The sequence below is a fragment of the Pituophis catenifer genome, unplaced genomic scaffold (genome assembly GCF_029215685.1).
Source record: "Pituophis catenifer annectens isolate HBS135680 unplaced genomic scaffold, rPitCat1.0.hap2 SCAF_2, whole genome shotgun sequence".
NCBI classification, from domain to species: Eukaryota; Metazoa; Chordata; class Lepidosauria; order Squamata; family Colubridae; genus Pituophis; species Pituophis catenifer.
In genome coordinates, this window is record NW_027256882.1 from 156,428,359 (window position 1) to 156,452,815 (window position 24,457).

Here is a 24,457-nt window from a genome sequence, read left to right on the forward strand (position 1 = left end):
TTTGTAATATGAATTCTGAATTACAATGAAGAGAAACTGGAATGTTGCTTTTGTGGGAACCATTGCTTACTTTATGGGTTCAATTCAGACGCAAAGGAGCTCTTAAGGCATCCATCAGGTTCCCTGAACCTATTAGTTTTCAAGGTTACATGATAAAACGTAGATGTGTTTTATGAGAGGAATCCTTGAAAAGGAAGGTTGACTGATTGTGCTGCAAGTAGTTTTTGTATCCCTTCATATTAACCCAAACACAGTATTTTGTCTGCTGCCATAAGCTGTGCATCACTAAAAGTGGTGGAGAAAGATAATAAAATAACAATGCTGTATAAACAAGAATAGTACAAAAACTAACTGCCCATTATACTTTTGATATATCTCTAGTAACAAAGGGAGAAACTGTGCAACATGTGCAATTGCTTTGATTACTTGCAAATTTATTTCCACCCCACCACTGGCTTTGATATTTTACCAGGTGCAGTCAGCATATTTTCATATCTCTCCAGTCAGTTTGTTTTAGATTTTGTTCTTTTAAGTGAAAGTTGGCTTTTTTAAGACTGCTGGACTGTGTTTATCCCATACCAGACCTTGAACTACAAACTATAACATAACTAAAGAGTTCACAAGATCCAGGTTAAATATCTCTCTCTTTCCTCCTTTTCACCATTGCTCTATTTTACATTTATGGCAGAAAATGCAATCTAGTACAAGTTATACAGATTGTAGAATTTTTAAAAGCTTGCTTGGTTGTCACATAAAAGTTTGCTTCCTCAGCAAAGGTGATATAATTATTTTTAAAACTTTGTACTCAGTGTCCTCCATTTCTATCTGTTGTTGATAGGAGGAATTGGGATATATGTGTGTCAACAAAATATATATATATATAGCCGTTTCTTGCTTTTGCTTGCCAGACTTTGAAGATCCTTGGTGAAAAACTCACAGAAATAAGCCTGAACCGTGACACCGTGTCTGAGGTCTTGCGCTGCTTCCTCATAGCCTCTGGGGGGGATGAAAGCCTGTGTGACAGCTTGAGAACTAAACCCTTCCAGGCACTGCCTCCGGATAAAAAGGCTGCTATCCTGGCTTTCTTGGTGAACGAGCTCAACAGCAGCACCCTTATTATCAAGTAAGTGATGCCAGGTTAGGTGACTCTTGCAGTTGTGCCTCTCACAGCTCAGTGTGACTTATGTGGCAAGAGAGCTATGTAGCATAATGCAACACATCAGATCCATTCTCCAAAAGCAGCTTTGGAGAGTGGCTGCAGCACCAGCTTGCAGTACCTGAATGTAATATTTCCCATTTCATATTAGCTTAAAACATTACAATTTGGTAACAACTTTTCGAAATTTCCAAGGTGGCCACATTCAAAAGCTTCAAGGTGGGAGGCCGTGCTTGCACACATGGCCCTTGGCATCAGTTTCTCAACATATGTGCTGTTTAGGTTTAGACATATGTGTCTGCCACAAAAATTCTGGCTGCTGCGTGTCAGGATACAGCTTTGATCCACAGGAGAACCAATGTGGGTGCTTGCATTGACCTCCTCTGAGACAGGTAGAGAAAATATTCACAGTGTAGAAGTGTTGCCGCTGATACTCAAATTTAGGAAACCGCAGTAAAATAGTGTTGATGAAGTGGGAGAAGGAAGTAGGGTCCAAAACACATTATGCCCATATAAACCAGATTACATTTTCAGATGTCTCTTGAAATTAGCATTACACACAGATGTTGAAAAAAAAAAGAAATGTCATTCTTCTGTTATATATGTCCTCCCCACTTCCTTAACAATTTTTTTCTACATCCTGCAGTGAAATTGACAAAACTCTGGAGAACATGTCCAACCATAGGAGAAATAAGTGGATCATTGAGGGAAAGTTACGCAGGTATGTATCTATAGAATTAATTTTGGCCCGCTGTATTCTATCTATGGGAACACAGTGACAATAAGAGGAATCAAAAACATACTGATCATAAATTTATTTAATGTGAAAATCACAGTAGTATGGAATCTTATTGTGACCCTAGGATTCTACCACATTTCATTTACCAGGGGATTTAGGAATAGCAACTTTTCCTTCAGTTCTTCCCCTTTACTGTATGGATCATCTAAGTCCTTTGTAGTAGGGCAACATGTCCCTGTTCCCTTTTCTTTACACTTCCTGTTCTTGTTATTGTATTGAAGATTAAAGATTGCCCTAGCTAAGAAGACTGGACGTCCTGAATCAGAAATCACTGGTTTGGAGGAAGGACGATGGCGACGGAGCTCCCGCATCATCGAGGAAAATGAGGACAAAGAAATAGAAGAAGAGGAAAGAGGAAGAGCATGCAAAACCCGGAGAGATAGTGAAGTAGGTTTTAGCACAACTGAGTCAATGAGGAATATGATGTGTTCTTGAATCTTTGCTCTAATAATGATAACATATTTGGACAGTAGTATTTAATCTCATAACACAGAAAATACTGAATAACTAGAACCCTACATTTATGTCGCAATTTCTGGCATAAAAATTATTGAGGTTTTTTTTTAGAGAAAGGATGTTTGAGGATTTCTACTGCAAGCACCATAGTATTTTTTTAAAAAATTCTTAGAGGGCTTTTCTTTGTCTTTAAATGAAATTTGCCTTTTCCTAAAGAGTTATAGTTGTCAACAAATACAGGTGTCATACTTCCCTCTTGGCCTTTTAATAGGAAACATTTCAACTGCCAAGAAAATCAAAAGTGTTGATGTTATAAGTTTGGGAGGTATAGTGTTTTCAAAACAAAACCTATTTGGGGAGGTAATCAGGAATCTGGTTTTAACTTGTCTCCTCTTTCCACAGAATGAAAGTTTGATTTCCAGTGTGCCAGAGCTAGAGAGGCAAATTGAAAAACTTTCCAAGGTAAATGTTTGGTGTTGAAAAAATAAATAGAATAGAAGAGTTGAAACTTCTGCTAGATGTAGCAGTGAGTATTGGGGTTTCCTATAAGAGTGATAGGTGGAAACATGTCACTCTTTTCTCTGATAATTAAAGTTTAAAATACTGACTCTTCCTTTTACATTCTTGGTGTTCTGATTTTTCCTGCAGCGCCAGATGTTCTTTCGCAAAAAGCTGCTCCATTCCTCACAATTGTTACGCGCATCATCACTTGGGCAAGATCGGTATCGACGGCGGTATTGGGTCCTGCCCCACCTAGGTGGGATCTTTATAGAAGGCTGTGAGGCCTCAGAAGGTATGCAGAGCATAGAATGTGGGTATGGGTGGTTCCTTCTTGGAGGGAGGGAGGGAGGATTTACTGGATCGCATCATTTGGATTCTCAATTGTATCATTGAGTATAGGTAGTCCTTGATTTACAACCGCAATTAGTACGGGAATTTTGACTAAGTATTGCAATCATACATTGAGGCACCATGTGACTGTTTTTATGGTAGTTGTTAAGTGAGTTGCCACATTTGTTAAGCGAACCACATGATCATTCACTGAACCACATGGTTGTAAGTGCGAATCCATTTTATCCATTGGGCATTTTTTGCTGGAAAATGGCAGAAAGCATCACAAAATGCTATCACGTAACTCCTAATCATTGTTAATTGACCAGTTGTAAGTGGAGGACTACTTGTATACAATACATCTTTCATTACTGGTACCCAAGGAGCAGGATGGCTGCCATTGGCAATAGATAACAACTAATAAGACGAATGTAAAGAAGTGTAATGTCAGTCTGGTTTTTAGGATAGAAGAATAGAAAATAAATAGTGTGTTACAATGCCTCCCTTAATAATTCCACCACTGAAATACATTCTCGGTTGACCAAATTGCTCTCTGGATTTTGGTTGTATGTACACTTAGACCATGCCGTCAGTTGAAAAAAATTGTACTTTAATATTTTCTTAGTCCCATTTTCCCCCCCCCCTTTTTTTTGTCTCATTTTTTCCCTTTTTTTTTAAATTTGATTTATATGCCACCCTTCTCCGGAGACTCAGGGCGGCTTACAATGCGTTAAGCAATAGCCTTCATACTTTTGTATATTTATACAAAGTCAGCTTATTGCCCCCCACAAACTGGCTCCTCATTTTACCTACCTTAGAAAGGATGGAAGGCTGAGTCAACCTTGAGCCTGGTGAGATTCGAACTTACAGTAATTGCAGACAGCTGGTGTTAATCACAATGCTTTTAGTCTGCTGAGCCACCAGGCCCTTTCTGGAACACCCTCTGTCATTTTTCTAATCTGATACCCTGTTTCCCCCAAAATAAGACATCCCCTGATAATAAGCCCCAAAATAAGACATCCCCTGATAATAAACCCAATCGGGCTTTTGAGCACATGGCAATAAGGCCAAGCACTTATTTCAGGGTTCAAAAAAATATAAGACAGGGTCTTATTTTCGGGGAAACACGGTATCTACCTTGCAACATGTATCTGGCAACTGGGGTAGGGGGAGGTACTTCCATTGGCATAGATCTGTTGGTAGTGAATTGCATGGTGGCCTAGTGATGAAGACACCTCCCATTCGGAAGGTTGAGAATTCAATCCTAGGGAGCAGCAGATGCTTTTCTTCTAGGAAGCAAAGAAAAAATAACTGCTGCGAACATTGTATGGCATCAGGAAGGGTATCTGGCCAAACTCTCAGCTCCATCCAGTAACCCTGACTCTATCCAAATCAAGGGATTACAGCAGGGGTGAAATTCAGCAGGTTCTGACAGGTTCTGGAGAACCGGTAGTGGAAATTTTGAATAGTTCAGAGAACCAGCAAATACCACCTCTGGCTGGCCCCAGAGTGGGGTGGAAATGGAGATTTTGCAGTATCCTTCCCCTGCCACGCCCACCAAGCCACACTACACCCAACAAGCCATGCCCACAGAACCAGTAGTAAAAAAAAAAATGAATTCCACCACTTGGATTACAGGGTTGTAAAAAGGGGGTTTAGATGCTGTTGGTAGTACACGATGTTGCTTCACTGGGACATCTAAATTCCGTTGCCTCTTTCACTTCAGTAAGTTTGAGCACCACCTAGTGGTGAAAGTTACCCAACTTTCTCTGCTTTGCTGTTCCCCCAAGCAGCGTCCCTCCCGGTGTCCAAGAACTCATTGGAAAAGGGAGAGGCTCTGAAAGAGGAAGAACATGAAGCACCGTCAATCAAAAAGGAGAACACTGACACACCCTCAGATCCTGATTATATGAACTGCACAACTTCAAGATCGTGGAGTTGGCCGTGGAGAGGCAACATAGGCATGTCACCACCAGAACATCTGGAATCCAAGTTGCCAGAGCCCACACCCTTGTCTGTCAATGGGTTTTTGGAAGATCCAGTGTCCCTGGGCCAGTCTCAGCACGACCTCAGTCAGTCAGCCTTTCTATCTTGGCTCAGCCAGACACAGCAAGCCTCTTCATTGTTTAACAGCTCTGTGCTCACCCCAGACAGTAGCCCTGGCAAAGGGGATCAGTTACCCCCAGACGAACTGCCGGACTCTACAGCAGATGATGAAAGTATCACAGAAACACAGGTGACCTGGTTCAATTTGCTGCCTAGGATGCCATGCAATGACTCTTCCCTTGCTCCTTCCACTGAGCGACCCTCTCGAACTTCACAGCTCTGCAAGTCATCTACCAAGGACCAGTCAAAGACTTCAGCTCAGCAGGTGAGTGCTGCCTTAGAAGTTTCTCCTTAGGAAATGCAAGCTCCACTTCTAACCTGGGGTGAATCAGCAGAAGGAAATTGTTTCTGTAGATATGAAGATGTTCGGGGTAAAGCTTTATTCATTTCTGAGACAAAGACTTGGAACTTTTTGGGGTTGGAGATCACATATTAGTATCATGTAAGATTCATTTCCTTAAGAATGGTGTGGCTTTTGTAAGGAAGACATTTAACTTTTCTTTTCTTTTTAAATGTCTTTAGAAGAACAAAACAAGTAGGAAAATTCTATGGCACAAATGTAGAGTAGGGGAGCCTTGGCTTGCAGTAGTACACGCGAAAAACTTCTGAGTGTCTTTCTTGACCGCAAGTTAAACTTGAGCCAATAGTTGATGCAACTGCTAAAAAGACAAATGCTATCTTGAGGTACATTAATAGAAGCAAAGAGTCCAGGTAACAGAAGGAAGTTGTTCTACTCTGCCTTGGTCAGACCCCATGTGAGGTACTGAGTCCAGTTCTAGATACAACCGATCAAAAAGGGCAGTGACAAATTGGAGCAAGTTCTGAAGAAGATTACCTTGATGGCAAAGGACCTGGAAACCAAACCCAATGAGAATTAAAGGATGTGGTTATGTTTGCTTAGCGAAAAGATGACTGAGCGGGAGATAAGACAGCAGTCTTAAAATATCTGAAGGGCCGTTAAACAGAAAAAGGAGAGGACTTATTCTCTGTAAGCCTTTAAACATGAGTTAAAAATACATGGATGGAGGTTCAGAGTAATATCAGGAGGAACTGATTCTATTCTAACTCCCTGAATCTATGAACTGTCAGCCAGTGAAACAAAACACCAAATAAAGTGATGATGAAGATGACCACTAGCAATCTTCAATCAGAGACTAGATGGTCATCTGTCAGAGATGTTTTAGAGAATCCTGTACTGATCAAGGGGTTGGACTTAGCATCCTCTAAGCTTCCTTCCAATTCTCTAATGATGTTATTCTTTTGTAAACGTTGTTATGCTTCTTGTAGCAATGCTTAATGCAAATGCTTTTTGAATTTTCCCTCCCACAGCTGAATGGCTATTCCACCTCTAGCCCAGCATTGCCACCACTGTCCTCTACTCCATTGCATTCCAACTCCAGGGTCCACAATACTTGCTCCAGAGCCAAGGATAATTCCAAAAAGACCCTTGAACCTTTGGGGCAGCCAAGGCGAAGGGGGCGTCCTCCCACTAAACTTTTCAAACAAATTGAGCAGAAATATTTGACACAGTTGACAGCACAGCCTATACCTCCTGGTAAGTGACAAACACATCTGCAAGTTCTTGGTCCATATACTGGATTATTTGAAGGCATGACAGAGAAAGAGAGAGTGAAAAAAATAATGTTTTACGTTTTGCAAAAGCAGTTGGGAGAATTAGTTCAGTGTCACGTGTAGGTAATGCACAACTAAGTTGTGTCCCATTCAGTAACTAAAGTACAAGAATCTTTTTGTGATAAGGGGAACATGCTTTTTAACACACACACACACACACACACACACACACACACACACACACACACACATTTTTGTCAGTATACACAAACTGTGGATAACACTGGATATGCCATGATGTCAAGCATCTTGATGAAATTAGTAGTGGTTGTTTGCTTGCTAAGTAGACAACATCTTCAGTGCACACTGATGATGAGATGTAATTGGGTAATGAAAACATCTGCAAATGAACAACCAAGCTCAGAGAGCACCAAGGATTCCACGGTTCATATCCTGAGAATATTCTGAGCCATAGATATTCGCTTCTATTGGCATTGGCAATTTTGGGAAGGCGCCAGGCTCTGAGCTCATTCTGTTCTTCCCTTGCAGAGCTGCAGAGTGGCTGGTGGTGGTTGCAGGATCCAGAAGAGCTGGAAGCTGTGGTGGAGGTACTACACCCACGAGGCATCCGGGAGAAAGCCCTACATAAGCACCTTACCAAGCACAAGGATTACCTACGGGATGTCTGTGCCCGAGCTGCCAATGGTAAGAAATACCTATTTTGTGGTCCGTTGCCTATAAGCACAAGTGTGATCTTTTTGATTGACTTTTATGACCTTCCTACCTAGATCCCATCTTCAGGATTCATTCTGAAGTTGCCAGCCACCTTATCTCTCAAGAAGCCCTGGTGCAGTGGTCCATGTCTGAGCGTGCCCTTGAGATGGACCTATCAGTACTTCAGTGGGTGGAAGAGCTTGAGCAGCGGGTGCTCATGGCTGATCTACAGATTCGAGTAAGTGCTAAGATTCTGTGGAAGCTGTGCTCCTGTTGACAGTGGTATGCCCTTTCACCAGGGTCCCAAAGATGCTTTTTCAAGAGGCAACTGGACTTTCTGGTTTTTCTTTGAAGACATTTTGCTTTTCATCCAAGAAGTTTCTTCAGCTCTGTTTCTTGGATGAGAAGCAAAACATCTTCAAAAAAAAAAAAACAGAAAGTCCAGTTGCCTCTTGAAAAAGCACTTTTGGGGCAACCATGACCTGAATGACTGAGAATCTCCATAGACACTTGACCAGTGTTGAAGGATGCTTAGATTCCAGAGGTCAACCTGAAAATAATCATTCAATGCTAAACAAAATTAAGTTTTAAGGATTAGAACTCAGACAACTAGAGAAATCATCTAGGGCTAGGCCATCTGAAAAATTTTCATTCTTAACTTACAGATGTTACTCTCCTGATAGACAGTTGCACTGAATTAGAATCTGTGCAGCTCTATGAATCTGCAAAATATTACTTGATTTTAGATTGTAAGTATTTTGAATGTAGTTACTTTTCACGTGTAATTTTCCATGGCAAATTACAGTTGCATGAACACTTGCTTCCCTGTAGTCATACCTTTGGCTTTCTTGTTTAGATCAGTAGATTTTATTGTGGAAGTGTTCTTCATTCTAGAATACCAGAACTCCTCCTAAGTCTTACTGAGAACTTCTGTTCTATGAGTGTCATCACTATTTGAAGTGAAGCTTCTGAGGGGCAGCAACAGAGAAGAATAGCATAGTCTGAAATACCAAAGAATAGTTACAAGGACTGGGTTGAATCATTATTTCGGGAAACATTCCAAATTGCTTCTGAGAGTTCACAGTTGTGCTGTAAATATTTCTTCTGAATATTTTTTATTTATCATTTTGGTTTGGATCTTTTGCCTTCCCTCTAGGGCTGGACGAGCCCAGATCCTGATTCTGTTAGGAAAGACTTGCGGTACTGTGAACGTGAACTAGAACTCCTGGAAGACATCACCGTAAAAAACAGGCGAGAGGGACCTGCCCTGGAGCGTGAATCTAACAACCCTCTGGATCTTGCGGTGCTCCGTCTTGAAGACCTGGAGCAGAACTTGGAACGGAGATACCTCAGAGAACCTCTCTGGCCTCTGCATGATGTGGTGGTAGAAAAAGCTTTGCTGAATAACCCTGATACCTTGGAGCAGGGTACCACAGAAATGTGAGTGTCTTCTTTTATTAATGACTGAACTGGCAAATTTATGTCCATGATTCTATATCCCAAGTTGTTGAAAACAGTGGGTTAGGAATCCCAAAATCAGTTATTTGGTTTTTTTACCATGTTTCCCCAAAAATACAACCTATTCGGAAAGTAAGTCCTAGCTTGATTTTTACACGTGCGCCCAATATAAGTCCTACCCCCAAAATAAGCCCTAATTAAGACCCCGCCCACTGCATGGTGCACAGGTAAAAATTAAACTAGGGTGGGAATGGGGGGATGGAGCTGCCCTACCTTCAGATAGTTGCAGCCAGGTCTCGCACACCTCAGTCGATTTCTCTTGCTACAGCCGGCAAGCCTTTCCTGAAGGCTCTGTAGCCGATAACAGCGCCCTGGATCGATCCAGAGCTCTGCTATCGGCTGAAGAGGCCTTCAGGAAAGCCTTGCTGGGCTTACCAGACAAAGAAGTTCCTGAAGGCCTCTGATAGTGAAAAAGAGGCCGGGGACAATGCGCACAAGTGAGGTGAGTCAGTGGAAGACATTTCTCCCTCCCTCCCTCCCCCCCAAAAAAAATAAGACTTAGTGCCTTATTTGGTGCCTTAAATTAAATTAAATTAAATTAAATTAAATTAAATTAAATTAAATTAAATTAAATTAAATTAAATTAAATTAAATTAAATTAAATTAAATTAAATTAAATTAAATTAAATTAAATTAAATTAAATTAAATTAAATTAAATTAAATTAAATTAAATTAAATTAAATTAAATTATTATTTTTTTAAAATTTCATTTATATGCCGCCTTTCTCCGGAGACTCAGGGTGGCTTACAATGTGTTAAGCAATAGCCTTCATCCTTTTGTATATTAATACAAAGTCAGCTTATTACCCCCATAATCTGGGTCCTCATTTTACCTACCTTAGAAAGGATGGAAGGCTGAGTCAACCTTGAGCCTTGGTGAGATTCGAACCTGCAGTAATTGCAGGCAGCTGGTCTTAATAACCAGCTTTATAACAGGGTGCCTTAGACCACTGTACTACCAAGGCTCTTTCTCTTTAAATTAAATTAAAATAATAAAATAAAATAAAATAAAATAAAATAAAATAAAATAAAATAAAATAATAAAATAATAAAATAATAAAATAAAATTAAATTAAATTAAAAAATAAAAAATAAAATAATAAAATAAATAAAATAAAATAAAAAAATAAATAAAATAAAAAAATAAAATAAATAAAATTAAAATAAAATAAAATAAAATAATAAAATAAAATAAAATAAAATAAAATAAAATAAAATAAAATAAAATAAAATAAAATAGGATTTTATTTTTGGGAAAACATGGTACATTTCAGTAGACTGGCATGGTATGAACTTTTTAGAACGATTGATTTCCAGACCAATTGCCAGATTTAAGATTATAGTAGGATTTGAAAAGACAACATTGCTGTTTGGGCAATAGCAGCTAATTCACAGAGGAGCGGAATTTATTGGGATAGAACCAAGTACGGGTAGTCCTTACTTAACAACCGGTCATTTTATGACCACTTGAAATTATGATGGCCATGAAATGGGTTCTTAATGGCCTACAAAGCATCCACACCCATCGTAAATGTTTTCCCCACCCTGGCACAATCACATGACCACATTTGAGCATGTTAACTTGATGACCATGGTGTTCTGCAAATCATGCGACTTCAACTCTTGAAGGCTTTTGCTAGTTTCCAGAAAAAAATGCCCATTCAAATAAAGAAGTTCTCCAAAAGATCGTGGCAATCACTTAGTAACTGTTGCAAAACAGGTTGGAAAATTACTTCTGGTTATGTGAGTGCCTCAATTTATGATCATAACTACTTCCCACTGTAATTCCAGGCTCAGTTACAGTTTGCTACCCATCTTCTAATACTTACTTATCCTTCTCTTTTATGAACGCACCCTTGCTGCAAAACCTTGTTGGAAAAAAGAAAAGCAGCATTTTGCCTATAATATCCAAACTCATAGAGGAAAAAAAATGGAAAGATAAAAAGAAAATAAATGAAAAAGACAGAAAGATTTGGTGGGGAGATTTGACACTTTCATTGTTTTGTATGTATCTCTGTGTTAAAAGAGTAAAGACCCCAAGGTTAGCCACATCAAGCTGCAGGGAGATTTTTCTTGCTTTTTTTTGTTTTTGTTTTTGAGGTCTCTTTGTAGTGTACAGTAGCACCAGGTGAAAACAATGGAACCTTTCTACTGAAAATATGAAAATAATACTTGTATGTTGATAATGTATGTTGTTAAATAATTCAATGGATTGTAGCATTTAATTTAGTAATATTTTAAATTTGCCAGAAAATGTTAGCATTCTTCAAATGGCTAACATTTATTAAAAAGATACTGTACATGTTCATGAGCTAAGGCATTTTAGGAACTAATCTTTTGGAATATTTTGGGAACTAAAAATAAAAGGGAGTTTAAGTGACCCAGAAAAGGCAGTCTCTGATCTAGAAGTTCTTTGTGGTGGTCTTTAGAACACAAATTGTATTGCTGCATCTAAATAGAGTAGGATTATTTTTTAAAAAAAAAAACTGTACTCGGGCTGTGGGCAGCCCATCACCATCCTTTCATTATCTCTTAGAGGCTTCCCAGGAATAGTGGGACCAAAATTGATCTTCTACAAAGGAGGTTCTTTGATGTCACTTCACTAATCATATATTTTGTTGACTGAAATTGATATTCCTCATTTAACAATTATTTTTCTTGTGCAGCACATATGAAATCACACCACGGATGCGAATGTGGCGCCAGACTTTGGAAAGATGCCATAGTGCAGCACAAGTCTCTTTGTGCATCTACCAACTGGAGCGCTCTATAGCATGGGAGAAATCGGTCGTCAAAGCGGTGAGGAAGGGGCATTGGACTGAGAGAGTTTTAGGGTAGGAAGTATAACCAAGTCTAAAGGAGATATCCAAGACAGTTAAGTCACGTGTGAAATGCTTCGGTGCAGAAAAAAGTATTAATGATTCTTCTTCTGGCTTGGTTATTGGCATGTATGTGGCTGAGCCAAAAAAAAAAAAAGTTGTTGGATTTATGGGATGGTATCTCTGTTTGAAAGAGATGTGTCCCAAGCAAAGATTTAGCCTGTTTGAATTTTATCTAGAAGGAGCTCACCTTTGGGGGTGAGAAGGGGCTTCACTTTAGGGAAAGAGAATAGGAAATCCTGTTAGAGTGTCTTATTCACCTCATGAAGAGATTTGGCATTATCTATTTTTGTCTTCTCTGCTTTCCAGACTTGCCTTGTGTGCCGAAAAGGGGATGATGATGAGAATCTGCTGTTGTGTGATAGCTGTGACCGTGGCTGCCACCTCTATTGCCATCGACCCAAGATGATGGAGGTGCCAGATGGGGATTGGTTCTGCTCTCTCTGCATCGCTCAGGTACTCACTCCATATGATGCCTTTTATCTTGTCTCCTTGATTTTTCCTGGGTTGGCAAGGTTTTCTTTTGTTTCTACTGGGTGCCTTCATGTTCCAGGGGAGAAAGGGTGGCATGTAGTATGATGCTTCCCTGTCAGGAAACTGGCATGTTTACTAACAGATAGCATTGATGTTGTGGCCTGTCGGCCTCCTCCAGCAGCCAAATCAGAAGAGGAGGAGGCGTGGGAGTCAGGATCAGCATCAAGGCAACCTGAGAGCTCCGAGGGGGGAATGGAGCTGGCAGAGAGAGAGAGAGAGAGAGGCGGAGGCGGAGGCCGAGTCTGGGCCATCCGTCAGCCCTCAGATGGAGAGTCAACAGCCTCATCTGGAGGTGATTGATGAGGAAGAGGAGGAACAGCTGGGTCCAGTGTCTGATGCGCAGAAGGCAGAGAAGAGGAGAGCAGTGGAAATCTGTGGGCCGATCCCCACCCTAGCTCTGGGGATAAAAGGCAGAAGGCGGAGATGAATAGATGTGGCAGACAACTATTCATCTCCCTGCTGGACAGACTTGTTAGCCTGTGGTGAAAGAGAAACTTTTTGCTGGGGCTGCTGGCGCTCCTAATAAAGGAATAATTGCTTCAAGTACAGAAGGTTTGTCGTGTTTGGAGAGCTGGGTCAGAACAATTGACTTCACTGAAGTGGACTCCTAGTCTAGGACTTGATGTTAGTTTCTCTCTTCTCTCTTTCCCTTCCCCAACTTTTTCATGATGCAGATGCAAGGGGGATATCAAGACGAGTATGGCTCTCCACGACGGGGGAAGAAGCGGAAAAGTGGTACTTCTGGGCCTTTTGGGGGAAAGGAAGAGCTCAGCCCTCGATCTCGCGCAGCAGCTGTAGCCACCTCCCAACAGCATAGTATCCTGGCAAATACATCCCCTCGCTACTCAGGTGAAGGCCTCTCTCCCTCCAAACGAAGAAGAGTGTCTCCCCGAGGCCAGAGCGCTGACCTGACCTTCTGCGAGTAGGTGTTTCTCCTCTGCAAATTAGGGTTAGGGAGAGGCTTATGGAACATATTTCCCAGAGAGTGTTGGAAAAGGTGGGGACAGGGGTTCAGGTTATGCATTGGCAAAAATTAATAGGGAGAAAGAGACAGAGAGAGCTGTCACTTAAAAGTGACTTTCTTGATTAAAAGAGGGCAAATAACACTCCTCGCTTCTGGCCAGACTTACGAATGCCCTTTAGTGCCACTCAGTGTTGGCTCTTCTTTTGTCAGGATCATCTTGATGGAGATGGAATCCCATGAAGCTGCTTGGCCTTTCTTGGAGCCTGTTAACCCCCGGCTGGTGCCTGGCTACCGGAAGATCATCAAGACTCCCATGGATTTTGCCACCATGAGGGCCCGGCTGTTGCGTGGTGGGTGAGTACACGGCAGGGCAAGGCATTTGGAATTGCCAAGCGACCCTCCTTTTCCTTCCCTCGATTTCCCTATCAATAGATACAGCTGTCAGTAAGTGATCATTTAAGTAACTGTTTCAGTTTACATAAAGGGGCTGTAAGGAGCATCTTTATATCATAGTTAAGTAATACCTTTATTCTGGTTAGAGCTAGGATATGCATTCTGTGATTCCATGTAACATTCCAGACCTGCTGGCTTGTTCCTAGTAAGTGAATAACTGCTGTTTCCTCAGAGAATACTTGCACTTCCCATCTTTTTCAGGGCTGTGCAACTGGTGGAGGATGGAGGGTAATCCTGGGGAGATCTAATGAGACCAAATGGCCGGGGCTGCTTTCTGTAAGGATGGGGGCAGGGATTTCCATTGCTCTCACTTTGGGAGAAGTAGGGTTAGCTATCTTGGTGGTCCACTTCAGAGCTTCTAGAAAGAGAGATGCTGTGGCAAGAACATTCTAGTGCCTATTTGAAGAGAGGCCTGTCAGACTGGGATGGTATTGGGGAGTTGCTAAATGTAATTATATATGGCCTACTTTAAATTCAGAAAGATGTGCCAAAAATTGGCAGCAGTTGTGAGAAGAAATTAAAAGAGGAGGATGCAGCTATTGAAAAAAGGAAATTCTCAATAATAGGCACTGTTGTGTCTCAGTGCTGTACTTTTACACTCACCCTTGCTTTTTGTCATCCACAGATATAGCAGTTGTGAGGAGTTTGCTGCTGATGCTGTCCTGGTGTTTGAGAACTGCCGGACCTTTAATGAAGATGAGTCAGAGGTGGGCAAGGCGGGGCTGGTCATGCGCCAGTTTTTTGAGAGCCGGTGGGAGGAATTTTATCAGGGAAAACACGAGACAAACCCATGAAGCTGGCAGAACGGGGAAAAGTGCAAGGAGCCAAAGGGGAAAGTGCCTCCCCTTTTACCCTGGGCTGCACACTTGTCTCTTCTGGAGCTCATCTTGCTACCTGCTGATTTAATTTTTTCCCCTTCACAATGACTGGACTTGGATTGGCATTTAACATCACGCCTTGATTCTCTTCACTCCAAGCAACACAAACTCTGACTGTATAAGCCAAATAAAATATATATATCTCTCCTTTTTTCAAAATGGAAAAAAACAACAACAACCACCCACATCCCCACCTTAGCTGGGGCTATTTAATAATAGCAATAGTTCTTAGTGAATGTGTAAGAACACTTTTTTTCTGTGCAGTGTCAGTACCATGCATTAATGGCCAGTAATGTGGACGTTAGGTTTTCCTCCTTTTTAGATTCTCATTGAAATGTATAAAAGCAGATCACTCCTGCCTCTGGGAATGACAACCTTGACAAAACTAAAACATGCTGCTTCTCTTCCCCTTGCCCCTCCCAACTCTGCCTCACCCCACCCCCACCCCCACCCGCTTTCCCCCTTTAAGAAGAGCTTTCATTTCTGCGGCCATGTTTTTCTTTCTAGCCCGATTTCCTTTTCTAAACCCAAGAGTAGAGTTTAGAGTTGGTATGTGAATTGGGAAAGGATGTTGAGCTCTGCCCATGAGGGTGCACTCCCTTTGAAAGTGCTCAGTCCTTCTAGTCAAAGAAGATGCCCCCTTCGCCGGAGAGGTATCCAAATACGAGCCTCTGTATGAAAAGTTAGGAGTGAATGGGGTTATATTCCCCAATTAGATTAATTTCCATCAACCCACAGTTGCCCAGAGATACTGAGTTACTCCAAATTTTATTTCTACGGAAATAATGCAAATAACTCACACAGCAGTTATCCACTAAGCAGCCGGTATCACTCAGATTGTATTGTTCTCTAGGTGTGCAAATGATGGTTAACTTGGACTAACCTTTACACTCTTCCCCCTCCTGATCTCTCCACAGGGGCAGTCAATGAAATTACTATAGTCAGAAGTTCCTCTGTCTAATGTTCATACAGTTCATTTTCCCTCCAATAGAGGGCAATATGCTGGAAGGACTCACAGGGCTATGGGGGACCAAAGTAAACAAGCTTGCAAAACTGGGCTCCTCCAGTCAGCATCCTTAGAGGAACTGGCTTTGGGATGGTTGATGCCAGTTCTTCTGGCAGATCATATTATGGGATCTCATCCTTATTTGAATGCCCACAGCTCTCCTCATCCAACTCTGCCCCAGTGTTATTCCTCAGGGATAGCTTCCGTCTACAAAGCTTGATCTGCCATCTCTGTGTATGTGTGGCAGGACTGTTTGTTTCCTGCCTTGGCATGTGACTACCATAATCTATCGTAAGGTTGCTTCCCTTCTGAGAAAGTTGTGAGATTGTCTCCATTGTAATGGAAGGAATACAATCCTTTCATTCTTCAGTAGCTATCTGGACCTCAACAAGATGATAGAGGATTGTCACTGTTTCCTTCTATGTTAGGTTTCTATTTCCTCACCATATTTTAATATATGTGATCTAAAGTGCAGCCTTCTTTGATTATCAAAGCTAAGATTTAGCCTAAATGCAGCTTTGGATTATAAGGCAAGTGAAGGCAAAATAGAAATCTTTTGTGTCTCATGATGTGGGATACAAGTTATTGCTTCAAGCCTTTAAACAGGAAGCAGAAAAATTAGAAACAGAGCAGTGCTCAGCTGGACATCTTTGTGTAATATCCATAGCTGACTTGTTTAAAGATCCAGACCTGTTTATACATGTTTCTTTTTCTTTTTGGTCTACATTTTCTATATAGTATTTAATTTATACACATAACACGTGTGAATATTTTAATTTACTCTATATTTGAACATTGTTTTGAAAGGAGGAAGCAAAATTTTGATTTAGTCCAACCATAATAGTTTTCCTGCACATCATTTTTACCAGTTTGTCGTTTGTTCCTGTGCATTTGGGTGTCTGGTGCTAGAGACTTGCCAGATTCAAATAGTGGTTGAAGCCAATCTCCTCTTAAGTCATTCCCTCCCTTGTTTGTCTCTTATTGAAGCAAGAAGTAGATTGTGGTCACAACAAAAGCTCCATCTCCATACGTGCTTGTGTATGTATATGTGTGTATGCACACACATGCATGCCAGTGCATTTGCCAGTTGGCTGGTTGGTCCTTTAAAAGAAAAATCAAAAAACTGTCCCCGAAAACTTTTATTGAACGTAAGGCAGGATAAATTGGCCAATTCTTTTTCAGTCCCAGCGTAACCTCTCTCTCAGTCATTCCTTGATGATAGGTTGAGGCCTGTTTGCAGCCTCTATTCCAACATGTCCCACGAGATCCCATATCCCACCGAATGCGAGAGTTGCCAGAGAACCTGTTCCCTGGCCTGGGCTCTCTTCAGGAGCTGCAGACTGGGAGAAATCCATCGCCCAGGCACACTACAACGAGGGGCCTGCTGTTCAGCCCTTGGCCAGTTTCTGCTCCCAGAAGCAGGGGATTGGGCAAGACCTATTCCGATGCACCCTCCAGAAGGTATAGGTTGACTGTTCAGAGGAAACAACTTGGTTCTTCCATTTTTCTTCCACCACTTTCGGTGGATCAGAGGCGTAGAAAGCCACCCCCTGGAACCTTTCCTCCCTTGCTGCTTTCATATCCAGCCTGGCTCCTCAAACCATTATAATTACGGGTATCACTTGGGGCAGACACTTGGCTGGCAGGGTCCTATTAGGAGATGGCTTTCTCCCCGATATCCACCTCTGCTACATCGGAGTGACATAAGGGTATGTGTGAGTGTGTGTGTGTGTGCACGTGTGTGTTTTCGCCTCAATCCGCGTCAACCAATCCAATTGCAAGAGCACTGATGTAAGTAAAATGTAACCACAGGTGATATAACCTGGAGACGGAAACCTCCCTTACTGTGCTTCCTCCACCCCAACCTCACTTTCCTTCCCAATTGTTTTCAACAAAACGTAGCCTTTTTATATCAAATAACCTCAATCTTTATTTTATTTTAAATTTGGGGATTTTTGTTTTTTGGCTTTTAAAATAAAGAGGTAGAGTTGAAGTCTATTTGAAACTGACTTTATATTATGCATAAATATTTATATTTTATCTAAATGTGCTGTAACAAAACTTCTTTTGGTGGGTTTTTAGTAATTCTTTTTTTCTGGATCATTTGGGTTTGGTTTTGTTTTTTTCATCAGTCATGAGAGAACTCTAGAGTTGGAGGTGTTAATTTTTGGTTTTTAATTTAGAGTTTCATGGTTTTGGTTTTGGGGTTTCTTTTTTGTTATAGAAACATTAGATTTATAGATTCAGAGCCTCACACTCCTTAAAAGAAGGAATCCAGGTTTGACCTGATCTTGATCTTCATTAAGGGATATGGTCTTTTCAATCAGTTTATAAAAAAAAAACTTGTTTATTGAAAGTTACATGGTTTTTGGAATTTAATTTAAGAATTGCAACTAGAATTGGCCTTATCATTCAACCACTGGCTTTTTCTTCCCCTTTCATCTTAATTTGGTATTGGAAAGGAACCAACTAACCCATCATCCTGTGAGATGTTCTGAACAGCAGGAAGGGGAGGGGGGAATCAAACTTTTTTATATGAAATAACCAAATGTGTTTGTTTTAGTGAATTTTTGATAATGTACAGTTTTTTGTGAATTTAAATTGATTTCTTTCTATATTTTTAGGACCAACCTCATTTTTAATAAGGTTTAAAAGGAAGAAAAAAGTCTAGAATTCTTGTTTGTTTCCTTGTGATGTTTCCACAAGTACAGATGTTAGAGTGCTTGTCAAGTTTCAAAGAATAAACAAAAACAACCCAATGTTTGATAGAGAAGAAATCGCCTGAGAATGTTGTCTTTTCTCTGTGATCATCCCTGCTTGGGGGGTGCATCCGCTTGGTCTTCCCCTCCTCTGCCCTTATGCAATGCACCCTGGGGCCAGTTAAAAGACAGCTAGGCCAATTAGATGCGGGTTCAATCCTGGCAAGACTTCAGAATATTGTTTTTGAGAAGCTGTTAAAGTTGAATCAAACGCTTGATAAATTCATAACTCATGCTTAGCAAAATTGCAGGGGCCCAAGAAATTTTTTAAAAAAAATTATAGTAAATATAATTGGTTTAAAACTAGGCTTTTGTACATACGTCTCAAAAAAAAGCTCAGTCTTTGCAGTTAACCTCCGGTTTTTCTTCTGTCTTCCTGCCTTTTGAGTTGAAACGAAAAGATCAGCCTGGCCTTCCATCTCTTCCCTCTTGAGCGGTGGAGAAGGGAGCTAAGTCTGCCATGCGCTTACTTTGAAGAAGCTTCCCAGGCACACTGGCAATTATCAAGCATCAATTGAGCTAAATACATTTTGCTACCCAAATGAGGATTGGGCAGGGACTGCTCTTTGTTTGAGGGGGGAGTGCAGTGGGCAAGCAAGGATACAGAACAGATAAATTTTCCACAACCCAAAATAGGTTTTGAATTCAAAATGGCCTGCAAGACTTCTGGAAGTTTTGAGTTCAAGAGCTATTTTAAAACTTTTTGCATAGTCTAAATTCCAATTTATGGCTTAGTCTTTAAGGCACATTTCTTCTGCATTCCATGCTAGGAATGGGTAAAGAATTACAATTCTCATTTTCTACTTTTCTGGCCTTGAATTTCAGTAGTCCGGCCAAAGGCAGCCTTTCTCCACCTGTTCTTAACGATATCAGAACTGGTATCAGAAGTGTAGCTCTTCATCTCATAATGTTGTTATTGCCTGGAACAAAAGTGTATCCATAGCAAATGTTGCTCATTTTGAATGCTTGGGGATTAGTTGGCACTGTTCACTACAGTATACTACAACTTTTTTGAAATATTTGGAGGAAGGGCATCATGAGTAACTTTAATTTGGAGACAAATGAATTTCTCTATAGGCGCTTAAATCCAGTTCTATTCTACATTCTCTAATTTCATCAAATTTTGTCTTCGTCCTTTAGCATTTGCATTGCCGATTATAGGTGCTAAAAATAAGTCCCCATCCCCAAAATAAAATCTGCAGATTGGCAAAAACTAAATCCTCTGTGTTGCCAGTGGCTGCACACAGCTCACACTGATTTGCTCACTACCATTGCAAAGTCTCACATTGTGTTTGTGGACATGTTCTCACACGCATGTTACTGCTCCCACAAGAGAAGATTTCAGGTAGAGCAATGGCTGTTGAAACATCCTATTAAATCTCCTTTTTTTGTGTAGAATCAGCACCAGGCAACAAGCAAAGCTGTGTATAATAGTATGATAGTGGGATCTAAAGTGATTGGAAAGATTCAGGACTGAAACCTGAGCTTTTAAGGGGTTATTGGCACTACCTTTAGCTATTTTTTTTGCCCTTTTATTCTGAGAAGGATTCCATCTAATGGATGGGGTATATTTAAAAACATTTTTATTCTAAGAGTTTGTCAAAAAAAATGTTCAAATATTATCTTTTTCACACAAATGTTTCCCAGATGGTGGATTAGCTTTCAGGGTATAAGCACATTGTTTGGCATAGCTTGCCCCTGTCTCCTTCCCAGGGCTTAAGAGAGAGGAATTGGCCCCAAATCACCTAGCTGGCTTTGTGCTTAAGGCAGGACTAGAATTCCCAGTCCCCTGGCTTCCAATCCAGCAAATCCAAAACTGGAAATCTTGCCCTGTGTAAGGGAAGAAAGCTATTTCATCACACCATGTTGCTATCTGATCTCCCCCAACTCAAGATAAAAATTCTCTTTGTCAATGTTCCATTTTTGTGGACCATTTTCCTTTGCCTGCAGAACAGGCTAGCTGACTTTCCCCCTCGGCAAGAAAAGCTGAATCATGCAACCTATTACAAAGAAATTTAACAATGGTTGTTCTACTCTGAGAAAAGTATTTTCACCACAAGTAGTTAATGGCTTAATTTTGTCCTAGAGGAAAAAGCCTTCCCAGGGCAACCCAATCTCCCCATCTTACCATTTTATTTCCAATTAGTGTGGTTTATAGGAAACCTTTGGAAAATTGCCAGCAAGGAAAAGATCTTCTGTACTGGCATCCCTTTCCACAGCAAATACTTAATGGCCTGCTGACTGAATAGAGTTGATAGCTGCAAAAAGAGCTCCAAAAATATAGCTGTTCTTTCCTCTTAAAGTGGTGCTTACCACACTCCTTTGCACCATCAAGTCTATAATTTGCCTGGGGCAAAGTACTTCCATTTGGCCTGAAAGGATAAGTGAACTACTTGAGCACCTGATAGTCCTATAATGAGGTTTTCTTATCCACATTCTTCACACAGTAGGAATTTGACACGTTTTCATAGCTCTGAGTTATATACAGAAGAGCACATTAATAAAGCTTTGATTCAGCTGGAAATTTAAGTTCTCACACAATGGTCTAGTGTGCAGCAATGGTATTTTTTTTGTCACTAGTAAACAGGAAGCTTTGGCTTTAAGATGGTACCCAATTTTAGTTCACAGGCTGTTAGGGGCCAGAGTGTTCTTCACGTCTGAGAGCTTCTGGCTTTGGCTCTTTGCTTCGGGATCTCCTGCTGCTTTGAGGGGCTTTTGCTTAGCCCCCTGGTTTAAAGAACAAGGGGCCCTGAGCCCCATTCGGTAACCTGCATCCTTTTGCACAGGTCTTGAATCACCCAGCCTAGGACTCGTCCCTTTTTCCTTGGCCACATAAAAGTACATCTTTGTGAACACGATGTATGTTTGTGTGTGCCTTTGAGCCTGTGTTGACTCCTGGCAACTGTCTGGACAAGTCCTTGCAATAGTCTTGGCAAGGTTTTTCGGAAGTGGTTTGTCAGTGCCTCCTTCCCAGGGCTGAGAGTGTGACTGGCTCGTCACCCAGCTGGTTTTGTGCCAAAGGCGGGACTAAAACTGGCAAGTGTCCCAATTTCCAGCCTGGAGAATTAACCAGTTCTTCCTGTTAACTCCACAGCTGACGGAAGCACAACACTGGGCTAGTTGTGCCAGAAGTTGGCCTGTTTTTCAATTCACAGAAAGTGGCTGAAAAGCTTCCGCGGATGCAAAAGGATTTTTCTTGAATATAACCTGAAGCTTTTATTAACAAATAATCTCTATTAAATCTTGGCAATTGCTCTTGTATTAGCAAATGGCCCAAATCCCACTATTAATTTGATGATCATCCAGTGCAAATTCCCTCTTAAAAGTGAATCTTGAAACAATTGAGGCATAGCACTTTTTTTTTTCCATCTTTTATTTCAAAACAAAAATTTGTTCAAAATGAGACCAGTCAGAGCTCCACAGAGGGGCAATTGTACAGGGTTGAGAAAGAGAGAGAGAGAGAGAGAGAGAGAGAGAGAAACAGGCCTGGTGGTATGTAGCATGGAGGATACAAAACAATAGAAACTTTTCAATTAAAAAAACCTGTACAAATAGTCCCTAAGTATATAAATAAAACTAGTCAGTACAATGAATGGAGAAATGGGCAGGAACTTTCCTCGGGTTTGTGGCAAATGGAAGCCTTTAAGAATTCCAGTACCTTCAAAATGGGAGTTCTGAAGGTCTTGAGTAAGAAATGGGATAAAGGCAAACGAGGTTCCATCCTCAGTTGGGTTGACTGCCAAATGTGTTTTAACAAAATACATTTTTACATCCATGACATGTTTTTTTTTTTCTTAAAGCAAACATTTAGCTAACTTGTTCCCAAGTCATGAAAAAACACAAATACACTGAAGCACATGAAATATAGCCTGTAGCTTTGTTATACCGATGATCCAGCATGAGAAGGACGTTGCGTAGGGTGTGGATGCCTATTGCTATTCGTTTTAAGGGCAATTTGCTATAGGGCAAGGCATCAGTGCAACCATCACAACCCCCAGGTTAAGGGCATATTGCTCCAGAGGAAAGTGCAGACAAGCTGGAGATTTGTTCAAGACAAGTTAGGTTGAACCTTGTTGCATTGAATCAAGAGATCCTAGTTTTAAGCTCATCCGCACAGGCCCTTCCTGCTAGGGGATGGGAAGACTATGGAAGAACACGAAATAGTCCGCAACCATACACATTTATTCCACAGCAAGTCAAAAAGTGGGAGGGGGGGGGGCTGTTCTGATTTCATTACTTTTCTTTTTTTAAGTCACAACAGTTTCAAATCATCACCCGCATGGTAAGTTTGGAAGAGAAAGAAAGAAAAGGGGGGAAAAAAATCGCCTCTTCTGCCCTACCTTTGGCCCATCCCAGAGACAGCTGCTCACTGTTCTGTTGGGGGCCGTCTCTAGAAGACCCAAATGCAGCAAAAATGGAAGCAGGAAATCATAGCACCGAGAGTCCTGGAATATAATTGGCCGGGTTAACAACTTCTGGTTAACTACAAGTAGATTTGGAATGGCTGAAGCCCATCCTCTCCGAGTGTGCTGTCTTGCATGCTTGCTTTGGGAGGGAGGGGGGGGGTGAAAAGCTGACCATTTCTTGGGGACAGGGCTTCCCAGGTTACACGGGCTACCATGTCATCCTCTTTTTTTATTTTTTATTTTTGGTGGGCTCTAGTTCAGCCATCCTGGGCCAAACCAAGGATCCACATAACATCATCTTTACAATGAACTAGAGTTTGATCTTTGGAAAAGTTTTAACAGTATAGTAGCACTAAATATATCCTTACCCTCCCCCCCCCACCTTCTTATCATCCCCAAAGCCATACTATTCATACATCACCTTATACAATTTTTACAGATGATGAAAGTCCTTGCTCAAAAGTAAGTCTGTCTGCTAATTTTGTTAACAGGGCCTGGCTGGTTTTGTTGCCTGCATTCTACCTCCTGGTGGTTTTTTACAGGAGAAACAGGTGTTGGTGAGTTAGAAAGCGTGGCGTATCTTAGGGCAATGATTCTCTTTCTGTTGTTGAAACCAAACCCTTGTGAATAAATACTGTACCCGGCTACAGTAAAACTCTTAGGAAGACAGCAGCCTCTTCTTTGCTTTGATACTTCCCAAATTGGGTAATGTCTTGCTTTTGCAAGAAAACATTAACCGCCATTCTCCGTTATAAAACAAAAACTCTCATGGGACCGCTGTCATTCTGGAATCTCCCTTGATCTCCTCCGGTGCGAGCAGTGGAGCCCCCAGGAGAGCCTGGAGCTCAAGAGACAGTTGGGACAAAAAAGCAAGGGGAGGAAGAGGGAAGCAACTTCATGGTCTTGTCAACTATTGCCCAGTTGGGTTCTCACAACAGAGCCACCAAAAAATGCTTCTCTAGACAAAACCATTTCTGCTTCATTTTTTTAAATAAACTAATACATTTTACAAGGAAAATTAGAAAAGCAAAGCAAAAACGAGTACATTGAACATAAACTGTATTAATTAGCAGCAACACAGGGGTCTTTTTTTTTTTTCCATTCAAACCAACATTTTTCTTCTCTCTCTCTCCCCCTTCCCAAAAGCAGAGGAGCCTAAAGGGTTTTCTCTTTTTAAGGATGAGGTGGGGAACGTATCCCTTGGAGAAGGTGCAGTTTGCCGGTTCTGGGTATACAAATGAACTGCGAGTGCATGTGAGGTAGATGTGTAGCTAAAAATGATGAAAACTGGAATTGATGAGCATAAAAATGAAGGGAAGTTCTGAACCGGGTTTCCTCTCTCTCTCCACCCCCACCCCACCCCACCCCCATACACCCCCAACTTCCAAGGAGTGTAGAGTTCAACGCCAGCATGGTACAGCTAAA

General features: G+C 41.1%; 1 protein-coding gene across 2 annotated transcripts in view; it reads left to right on the forward strand.

The window, feature by feature from the left end:
- BAZ2A (bromodomain adjacent to zinc finger domain 2A) overlaps positions 1-18,644 on the forward strand; it is a 48,005-nt gene extending 29,361 nt beyond the window's left edge. Inside the window, exons 15-29 of one of the 2 annotated variants that reach the window (XM_070937825.1) lie at positions 909-1,123; positions 1,803-1,877; positions 2,177-2,342; positions 2,814-2,873; positions 3,060-3,204; positions 5,036-5,613; positions 6,678-6,903; positions 7,470-7,625; positions 7,709-7,872; positions 8,791-9,074; positions 11,820-11,952; positions 12,342-12,488; positions 13,241-13,488; positions 13,741-13,884; positions 14,609-18,644. In XM_070937825.1, the coding sequence (XP_070793926.1) occupies positions 909-1,123; positions 1,803-1,877; positions 2,177-2,342; positions 2,814-2,873; positions 3,060-3,204; positions 5,036-5,613; positions 6,678-6,903; positions 7,470-7,625; positions 7,709-7,872; positions 8,791-9,074; positions 11,820-11,952; positions 12,342-12,488; positions 13,241-13,488; positions 13,741-13,884; positions 14,609-14,777 (2,910 nt within the window). In that variant the 3' untranslated portion in view covers positions 14,778-18,644. Of the gene's footprint in view, positions 1-908; positions 1,124-1,802; positions 1,878-2,176; positions 2,343-2,813; positions 2,874-3,059; positions 3,205-5,032; positions 5,614-6,677; positions 6,904-7,469; positions 7,626-7,708; positions 7,873-8,790; positions 9,075-11,819; positions 11,953-12,341; positions 12,489-13,240; positions 13,489-13,740; positions 13,885-14,608 lie in introns of both variants that reach the window. The other variant, XM_070937826.1, reaches the window with a different exon arrangement.
- Positions 18,645-24,457: the final 5,813 nt, after the last annotated feature.